At 37.6% G+C, this 10,107-nt stretch overlaps 1 protein-coding gene across 1 annotated transcript; it reads right to left on the minus strand.

The window, feature by feature from the left end:
- Positions 1-807: 807 nt before the first annotated feature.
- LOC113342737 (pumilio homolog 5-like) lies at positions 808-6,497 on the minus strand. The gene is made up of 10 exons (XM_026587183.1): positions 6,359-6,497; positions 5,314-5,971; positions 3,629-5,076; positions 3,380-3,521; positions 3,098-3,205; positions 2,563-2,775; positions 2,329-2,439; positions 2,030-2,224; positions 1,417-1,588; positions 808-1,298 (listed from the first exon to the last, which is right to left on the minus strand). Exons 2-10 carry the CDS (start codon positions 5,917-5,919, stop codon positions 1,276-1,278), a joined length of 3,018 nt encoding a protein of 1,005 aa, XP_026442968.1. The 5' UTR covers positions 5,920-5,971; positions 6,359-6,497; the 3' UTR covers positions 808-1,275.
- Between the last annotated feature and the right edge of the window lie 3,610 nt (positions 6,498-10,107).

Raw genomic sequence — 10,107 nt, forward strand, 5'->3', positions numbered from 1 at the left:
CTCACAATAACTCTGATTCTAACAAACCTATCATATTATTAACTCACTAATCACTAACTAGTTATTAGACTAACACTAAGAAATCATTACATTAACACTAATTTGAGTTTCAAGGGCTTTTTTGGTATTAACAAAAAAATAGGATAAGGGGTGACCCAACTTTACTTCCACTATCCACCCATAGTAGTCCCCCCACATAAAGGGAGTAGTCCCTAAAAAATCATTCCAAAAAAATGGGCTAAGTGATGAGACCCCAGATTATGGGCCTCGAACCAAGCCTAGGTACTAAAATGTTCGATTCCGGCGTTCCCACATGTTGGCAAAACATTTAATTCTCATTTATCACATGGGGGCAAGACATTTCAATTTTACAGGATAGTTCCAGATTGGAGCAATACTGTGATGCAGAAGTTAATGGCTTTAGCAATTTGCGGCTTTGCTGAGCATTAAAGGTCATTTCATCTCTAGGTTGCCAGATGCTGGGTGCGGTTCACAACAAGAACTCGAGAAAAATTTGATACAGGGTACTATGGCACATAAAAGCCCATAATATCAATTTCCAGGGTAAAAGTTTCCATCTTCCACATACAAGTTACCCGGCGATTCAGATTGAAGTATATCTATTATGAGGTAGCTTCTGAAAAATTGACGCTCAAGGTTCTCCGCTAGGCCTATCGAGCAAATCAGAATTTCAGAAAACAGAATTACATCTGTAGTTATTATTTTCCTGTATATGGACATGGGATGTTAGCATACACTTCAAGTACCCAAACATGCCAAACGTAACAGTAAACAAATTAAAAGATATTGTCCAACTAAACGCAGTTAAATCACTTTGTATGAAAAGCAACACAAGCAAATCCTGTAACTTCACAATTCAAAGAAAACCCTAGCGGAAGAGCATTATTCAGACCCCTCCTATTATAGTTAACTACAGCATCATCACCAGAAACTTAAAAACCTTTACAATCAACCAATACATACATATATATAGATATATAAGTCAGTCAGATATAATACACATCTACTAATATTTACTAATTATTTTACAAGCATTAAGGAGCTACTTACAGGATGACCTTCCCTCCAAGTTGTACCACACATTTTTCAAGGGTATTCAATAGCCCTGTCCCGGGATAATAACAGTTGAACTCTGAGAACTCCTGGCATATGTTATTTTCCTTTCAAATGTCAGAAAGGTGCAAAAGTCATGATGTATTGTACAGTCGCAATTATATTTGCATGCGACTCTGCAAAGCGTTGGTGGTCCACTTGTTATGTTTCAGGCTCTTCAAGTTCTGCATGCCAAACAGAGATATTAGTAAATGAATTCAAAGCGTAAGAAGAGATAATAATAAACCATAGCAGAAAATCTTATTCGCTATGTGTGTGATTTTCTAAAGAAGAGAAACCCACCTTCGCCAAACATTTGTTCAAATCGAAGAACAATGTGTTTTCCGTAAGTGTATTTCTTCAATGCGTGAAGATGACTTCTTACTCGACTAAGCAATATTTCTCTTTGGGTATCCGTACATGTTTCAAGAACCTTCTGGACCACATAATTGGCGAACTGATCCTTCATCATAATCTAAGGAAAAAAAACGGAAAGAGAAGGAAAAATGTCAAAAGAAGAACAGAACTCCAAAGGTGCACCAATTACTATGTCATAAGCCATGCAAATCTAGTGCAGTTCGGGAAACTCCTAAATAGGCATTGGAAGCAGACTTAAGACCATCTACCTACAGAATACTAAAAGAGCTGCTAAATTAATTTTTGCAACTAATTTCGATTAGTAATATCCACAGGATATTTGGAGGACTCACAAACCAACATAAAAGGGATAAAAAGCAGATCAGTAGAGAAATTAAAAGGACAAGACCTAATTCCTTGTTTCGTTTAGTCAGATTAATAGGAACATATGCTCAGGATACAAGATTCAAGCATGACAAATGAGGTTTTTGATATACTATGGCCTTGCTGATAATTAGTAAAGTAAGTAAATCGGTTTGGTAAATTATGAAAGACCTACCAATAAATTGTCATTTCCTTCAGTCTGTCCAACGATCTCCTCAATCAATATATCTCTTTCAGCAGCATCACCATGCTCCAAGCACTTCTCGACAACATTAGACGCAAATTTATGCTGGCTCAGAGTGACAATTTGCCCTGCTAATTTGCTAATAATTTGGCTTCTTTCATGTGGCTTTCCTCTCTCCAGAATATGCTGCAAGTCAAGAGTTGTTTCAGATTTCAGCGTCAACAGAACCAAGATATGCCTGAGAGGATAGAAGAGAAATTCAAGATGATACAAAGGAAAATGATGCGAACCTGGGTGACATAGTTTCCATACTGGTCTTGTGCAAGGGCACAAGCAGATTCCAAAATCTCATCCACTATGATCTGGCTTTGCTGCTCATCAGTACAATGCTCCAGAACCCGCTATCCAAAACAAGAGATATGAAACAATTTCATGAGGACAGAAGAAATAAGACTGTAAAAACACACAGTACTGTTGAAAAGTGATACAGATGGGAAAGATGCGCAAAAGTATTTCGTTTCCACCTGAATAACACGACAACCATAAGGATGTGTAGATAGTGTTGCAACTTGATTACGAAATGCAGAAATTATGAATTCAATTTCGTCTGTTGGAACACACTCGATACATTTCTGTATAACATGATTCCCATTCTGATCACGCACACATCTTAAAACATTTCCATCAAGCTCATAAACAAGCTTAGTTTTTTGATCAAGCTCAATAACTTCAAGTGCCTGCATAATTACATACACCATGATTAATATTCTCATAAAAGATGCAATCGCCCATTGTCTGGCATCTTCAAAGCTAATATAATAACCAAAATCCTCTCCTCAATCGAGAAATATCTTTAGGCATCTGAAACAAGTACTAGTTCCAGATAGTCAGGTAGCAAGGGCCAAGGGGTATAATAATTAGTGTCAAAAACAGTATTCAGTTCAGGAGATCAAACATAGCCTTCACTAGAAAATAGCTGGAGCAATGACTGATGCTTTCGTTTCATGTCGTAATTAATATACAAAAGCGTTTCTGCAATACCAATACTCGTGTACGTACCTTTTGGATTACACGACATCCATACATCTGAAGACTTAAAGGCAAAATGTGCCCAATAAGTTTATTTGCAAGTTCCTTTCTCTGCTCAGCACTTCCATGCTCAAAAAACTGCATAAGTGAATTCCGAACACTATAATCAATAAAGCCCCCTAAAATTTGAAAATACCCATCCATTATGAAACTGAGTGCCTAATCTACTCAAAAAAGGTACCGAAGATACCAAAAGAGTGAACAGAAATTCTTAAAAACAAATGGAGAAAGCTCCAGATTAGCATTTCAGACCTTTTGAATAACATAATTTCCAAACACATCTGTCATTAGTTTAGAAGCATGGGGAAGAACTTCTTGAAAGACTGATGCCTTTTCTTCTGTACCACAGTTTTCTAACTTCTGCTGAATAAACCGACTTCCATGTTGATCAGCACTGCAGGCACCCATGTATGAAGAGTTATTGTGTGTATAAAACAAATGCTCCAACGATGTTATTTCAATGGGAAAAGAAAAACAGAGAAGAAAAGCTTAGGAGCTTGCCTGAACTCAACAATACGACCAGCAATATCAGAGAGCTCAAACTTTCGGGATTTACTGGATTTCAGCTCCTCAAGATAAGAGTATGTTTTGGGGTCATCAAACCTTTCAGCTCCCCTTTGCCCTGGCCAACCAGAAAATACTCCCTGATTTCTACTGGAACTAGGTGAAAACCGCATATCGTTCCTCCGTCCAGCAGGACTCATCCCACCCACTGGAGAACCTGGCATTACAGGACTAGGTAGAGGTGAAGTCGGGAATTGCATGAGAACACCCATGCTTGGAGGACTCCCATAATAATTTGGGCTAATGACCCCACTCTTTCTAGGATCTGGAATGCTTAAACCTCCATTTCTTTGATACAGGTTCTGCTGATCAGCAGTATATGCAGCAGCTGCAGTAGGTCCTCTAAGCGAATGGCTTCCAGTAAGCCCACCCCTGGTTGCCATCTGATCATACTGATCAGATCTTCTATATGCATCCTCAGGAGGATGCTGGATGTAATGCATATAAAGAGGATCACTGAAAGATGGCACTGTTAACCCTAATTGACCATATAACTTGTATGTGTCTTGCAAGTCGACTCCAGGAGCAATGCTTCCCCCTGTTGAACCCCAAGGAGTACGAGTATTAAAACCTGTCCCACCAGTAGTGTCAAAAGCCATAGGCATAGCATTATGCGGAGGGTATCCAGCTAAATATGGAGGGAAAAGTGCAGTGTTCAAAGCATATCCACCAAATGGTGGAGCGAACAAGCCTGAAGGTTGCATGTTTGGGTAAAATGGATTAGGTGAAGCCATGTAAGCTGTTGTAGTCGCATACAGGGATGGGCTAATGCCAGAAGGCTGGAATACAGGCTGGACATCAACAGAAGAGAACTTGGGTTGACCATGATACAGTTGCTCTGCACCATTGTACAGACTGTTCAAGCCCTGAGTTGCTATTTGAGACTGCATCCCTTGAACTTGATAGGAAGTACCACCTTGATGTGAATGATACTGAGGCTGATGCAAACTACTTTGCTGAGTATGCTGCCATCTTTGCTGATTTTTGTGGTCCTCCGCACTGGGTAGGTTAGATATACTAAAACCCTTCATTTCAGATTCAATAGAGCTAACAACTGATCCAATCGGACCACCAACCAACCTATCTTCTTCCGGAGAGGTACTATCTACACTACTAGACTCCCCTTTTGGGGCAGAGTGTGAGCTTCCACTCCTGTCGGGACTTATAGAAGTAGTTGATGTGTCACTAGTTGGTACCAGCCCTACTCCAGTTACACCTAAACTAGCTGAAACTACATCAGTGCCACCAGACTTAACATTCAACTCCACTAACTTAGTCTCAATAGAAGGGTCATGTGAGTCATGATCAGTTGACTCCTCTGTCCCTACAGGACCTGATGAGCGAGAAAGATTATATACAGGAGAAGGAGTACGGGGAAAGTCTTCCTGCAAAATGTGAAACATGATTTCAAATCATGGAGTACAAATTAAAATAGACATGAAGGCACAAGCTACTAGAAAAAGAAATTATGTAGCTCACTTGGTGCATGCGTCTTGCAGACAGGATAAATCTACTAAACCATAAGAAATAAAGTTGAAATGATTAATAGGTAAAACCCTGGCTGGGGTACTACGCGCACATTACGAGGAATAAGAAGACTAGCTTAAGATTAAGGTAAGTACCTGAATGAGATCAACCACGCTTTTATGGCGTGCTGACAAAGAAGTGGCGAACTCCCCTGAGAAGAAATCACTACATGGAGGCGACCTGTCGTCCTCAAGCTCCTCCTCCTTATGAGGAGAAAGTGCTCCTCCCGGTAAATGCAAGGATCCGTTTGCACTGTCATCTAAGGAAGTCAATTTCCGGTTATTTCCATAACCACCGATATGTCGTACTAGACGTCTGTTTTCCCTTGACACGAGAGGTGGAGGAAGTCTTGGATTCAAATTGACATTAGAAAAGTAATATGCCAAGTAAGCTGGATCAGCACGGAATTGTTCCTCCGATTCGAATTGTCCACTAACGTTACTCAAATTCCCCAAGCTTGCATCCAAATTGGGATTCTGCTGATTTATAAGATTCCCTATAGCTGCAAATGAACCCTCCATACTCGGAGGCGCACTTCCACTTCTATTAGGAACTGTTCCCTCCCTCCCATTTCCTCTATGACCTCTCAGAAGCATTCCTAACTCCTCAGCAGCCATATTATGCGATGTTGATGCAAACGAAGCCTCCTTAGACGGCCATTTAGTGTTTTCCACCATTCTCATAGGACTCTCGGTCGCCATACAAATATAAATTCTCTTTTCAATCTATCAACAATATACTGTCACACATTTCCTGAAATAGAAAAAAGGAATTTTATATCAAATTTCTATAAATAAACCTACATTCCACAATCATACTTACTGAAACAATCAACCCCACAATTCAATCACCAAATTACTAATCAGTAATCAATAAAAGAGCAGGAATTTCATACAAACAAACACTGAATTCTTCTCATGTATCATGACAATCACACACCCATAAATCCTACCAAAAATCATCATCAATTACTTACAGCAAACTCAAATTGAGTTAAAATACAAAAACCCAGACCCTAAAACATGATTCTAAACAAAACCCAGTACTTGAAATCAACAAAAACACTGAAAAACACAATCAAATTCAACAAAAGAAGCTCTGTAAAAGTATAAAAATTGAAACTTCATATCGTTTTCTTACCAATTATAGTTAGATGATGAAGATTCCTCTGAGCAGTAGTAGAAGAAGAAAATCGAAACCCTAGGGTCAGATGATGATGATGCAGACAAAGAGAGAAGAGAGTGTTTTGGTTTCTTCGCTCATCAAAGAAAGACTTGTTAAAACCCATTTCCTTGTCTCTCTAGTGTACAGTATTATACGAGCTCCTTAGTTTTGTTTGTTAATGACCGGAATACCCTTTGATTGACTATTTGACATTTCTGGTTTTGTGTAGGGGTAAAATTGTAAAGTTGGAAAATTAATCGGATATTAACTTGCGTGATTAGAGACTAAGAAGAAAGTTCTATAGGATGGGACAAGGGAAAATCCTAATAGTAAAAAGATGTACTGATATCGATGGTTAATTGCTTTTCTAATCAATTTTACTTTATTTATTAGTTAAAGTATTTTAATTTATTTTTTTAATGACATTATTCGTATTTAGAAATTAAAAAAACATAAAATTCGTCAATTTATCCAATAACGATAATTTTTGAGAAAAAAAAACATGTAAAATTTGACACAGTTTAAATGGACAAAAACGTAAAAATAACTAGGATGTAAAAAGTTTTTTTGTTTTTTTTGTATTTTGATAAACAAGGAACCTTTTCATTAATGGGATTTCAAGGTTACAATGAGTTAAGATCGAAAATAAGAGAATACAAAGTAACAAAAACGTACCGTAAGAGTACAATACCGAGAAATCCGACAAGATAAAGAGAAGGATTACCGGAGTAAGACAAATACAAGTATGAATATGATCCGATTAAATCAGAAGAAGAATGGTTTTTCTCGGAATTAAATTCTAACCATTTAGTTTGTTTTTCTTCTTTAGAAAGAAATGCTCCCAAAGTAGGACTGATTTGCTCAAATATCTTACAACTAGTGATGAAGCTTTCGTCGTCAAAAAGACCACCTATGAAGATTTCGTCGCCGGATAAGTTGATGATGAAGATTCCGTCGCCGGATATAATCAAGATGAAGATTTTGTCGTTGATGATGAAGATTCCGTCGCTATTTTTTAAGTTTACAACATGAATCCAGTTTCATTCTTGTTATTTTTTTGGTGTCCATTTGACCCGTACTAATTTTTACTCGTTCATTAGAACCATATCTTAAAAATATTTGGGCAAATAACTCATTTTTCATTAAAAAAAGGTATTTCAAATAATTGGTAGGAATATCCTTATCACCAGCCGAACACCAACACCTTTTTGTACGACAATATCTAATCTGTGAAAAAAAGAAATTACATTTCTTTGCGTTAACATCAAATTTATCTTGCAAAAATCCCTGATCGGGTGAAAAAATGGATCCAATTTTAACCTTTTCTCCCACTCTCATGGGAATTTCTTCCAGCTTTGGGATATGTAGATTTTAGGTTCTTACAACATCTGATTAAGATCAACGGTGGTAACACAGGCATATGCTATTTAATCCGATGAGTAATAATGCACTAACTCGGTGCTTAATTTAACAAACTAAAGTCAAAGTTGGTGAAATAGAATATATCGAGGCATTACGCTTTTAATGAAAATAACATTGACAAAAGTACCCTCACAGGCAAAATGAATTCTTCAGAACTAGAACCAACTTGGTTTGATTTAACCAAAGGGCATATATGTAACTAGAGGTAACAAAAGAGGTCATGATCGGACGGCATGAAACGTTCGTAGAGACACAAAGACAAATGTTTTTGAGGTGACAAGATAATGACCGTTAGATTGCATTGTTTGAACAACAACCAAAAGAACAAAGGAGGACCTCCTATAGGGAAGAAAGTAGGGCCCGGTTGATTACGTGGGAAGTTCTCATATCATCAGAGAAGAGGTGTCAAGAAGAAGAGAGGATTCTTGACGTTTTTAGGGTTCAAAGTTTCAATTTGGGGTTGAGTAGACGGCTGAACCCTAATTTTTGGAACTGAATTTTGTCGTGTACACTTTACGTTTTTTTGTTAGCATGCTACTAAAGCATGTTGCATGCACCAGGGACCATGGTCGGTCGTGATTAAGCATTCTGACATTTTCTGGGCAGGGTTCGAAAAACACAGGGTTGAGCCATTTTAGCTCAAATCGAGTGAGATTGCAACAATTCTTTGAAGGAAACAGATAGAAATTCGTAAAGCTGTAATTGGCCAGCAGGATAACTTTTTGTTTCATTTAATAGACTTAGACTTGGTGGGCTGAATTTAACAACTTAGTGGTCTAAGTTGCAGGATCAACGAACTAAATGCCCGCTAGACCATGGTTTTCATCCTCCGATTCCTCCCTCCCCCTCCAACGAACTAATTTGATAAGTTTTACCTCCTGTTTAAATACTTATTCTTATAGCATCCAATATATTGGGCAAGGCTTCCCTTACTGCCTTCATTTCTCTTTTGAAAGCTTCACATTCCAATTTTATTTCCTCAAACTGTTACTTGACGAGTTTCAAAGACCTTGAGTTATAATTTCCGACTGACGCCACAAAAACGATGAATACACGGTTCCACCAAGAATCCGATGTTTGATCAATGTATTTTCCTAAATCTTCAAAGTGGTTTGTGACTGTCAACCAAGCTCTCGCAATGCCGCAATTCTCTTCAGAAGTGTAGGGAGTAGTCATGGTGTTTCCTTTTTTTTTTCTTTTAGATGATAAATGAATGAGAATGAATGTGAAGGTTGAGAATTACGGTTTTGGTGAAGAAGGGTGAGATATGGGTCTCTATTTATAGAAATTCTAGAACCAACGGTCATTTTTTTTTGAATTTTTAACCGTTACCCGACTCAACCACTTTTGGTGAATTCAAAATTTACATTAACTGCTAAATGGGTCGTTACAAGATATACTAACAAAGTGACGATTCTTGCACATCAAAAAAGTTGTCTTTCTTTTATGTTTATTGGCTGACGACTCAACTCTCAAAGAGTCTCTGTTTTAAGTGACATTTACAGTCGTTAATATGACTTTCACCAAAAATGACGACTCATACCAAATATTTCAAACAAACATTAGAGTCGTTATTGGTATATCTAAAACTCCTGACGACCCTTGTTGGAAATATTTACTGAACAAATATTTGAACTCGTTTTATTGAATTGAAAAAAAACGTACATGTACTATGGAATAAAATAGGAAGAAAAGACATAAAATAGTTCAATACATTGCGCTTGAAAACCTAAACGAGTTTAATTATATGCGGCGAAGAGACTATAGCAGTCCTCGTGCAAATACTCATGACCGTATTTTAGTTCGTATTGGCTGCGACCCAAAGAGTACTGGAAAAACAATTTTTTTTATAAGTTAGTTTTGTTGAATACAAATAACCAAAGAAATAATTTTTGATTCACAAACTTACTCTATCCATTTGAGGTTCGTTGGGAAGAGCTTCAACCCGAGCTTTCAATTCGTCTCTCAACAATATGCATTCATTGTATAAATAATCATACATTTCCCTTATAAACAATACACATTCATTCTCAACAATACTCAAACTCACCCAAATCGAATACGCAAGAAAAAAAATGGTCGCTAAACTCATCGAGGACAAGCAACTCTATCTAAAAATGATCATGGAAGGAGATCCAAAAGTGAAAGAAAGGAAGTTTAAAGAGTTGGTTTCCAACATGAAATGGCGAAAGGGGTCGAAGACGGACGGTTATAAGTTTTGGATGCAAATGCCTGTTGGTTCCCAACTTTTAGCTGACACATTCACTTGTGTTCATGTATTCAGCAAAGGGTTCCCCGGTGAC

The sequence above is a fragment of the Papaver somniferum genome, unplaced genomic scaffold (assembly GCF_003573695.1).
Source record: "Papaver somniferum cultivar HN1 unplaced genomic scaffold, ASM357369v1 unplaced-scaffold_47, whole genome shotgun sequence".
NCBI lineage: Eukaryota > Viridiplantae > Streptophyta > Magnoliopsida > Ranunculales > Papaveraceae > Papaver > Papaver somniferum.

Bases quoted from the DNA above. Each gene is read 5' to 3' on its own strand.
- LOC113342737 (XM_026587183.1), bottom strand. From the start codon at position 5,919: ATGGCGACCGAGAGTCCTATGAGAATGGTGGAAAACACTAAATGGCCG. The intron at 5,077-5,313 runs GTACTTACCTTA...CACATTTTGCAG, and splicing joins GCGTGGTTGATCTCATTCAG to GAAGACTTTCCCCGTACTCC. The intron at 2,225-2,328 runs GTTCGCATCATT...CTTGACTTGCAG, and splicing joins ATGGAAACTATGTCACCCAG to CATATTCTGGAGAGAGGAAA.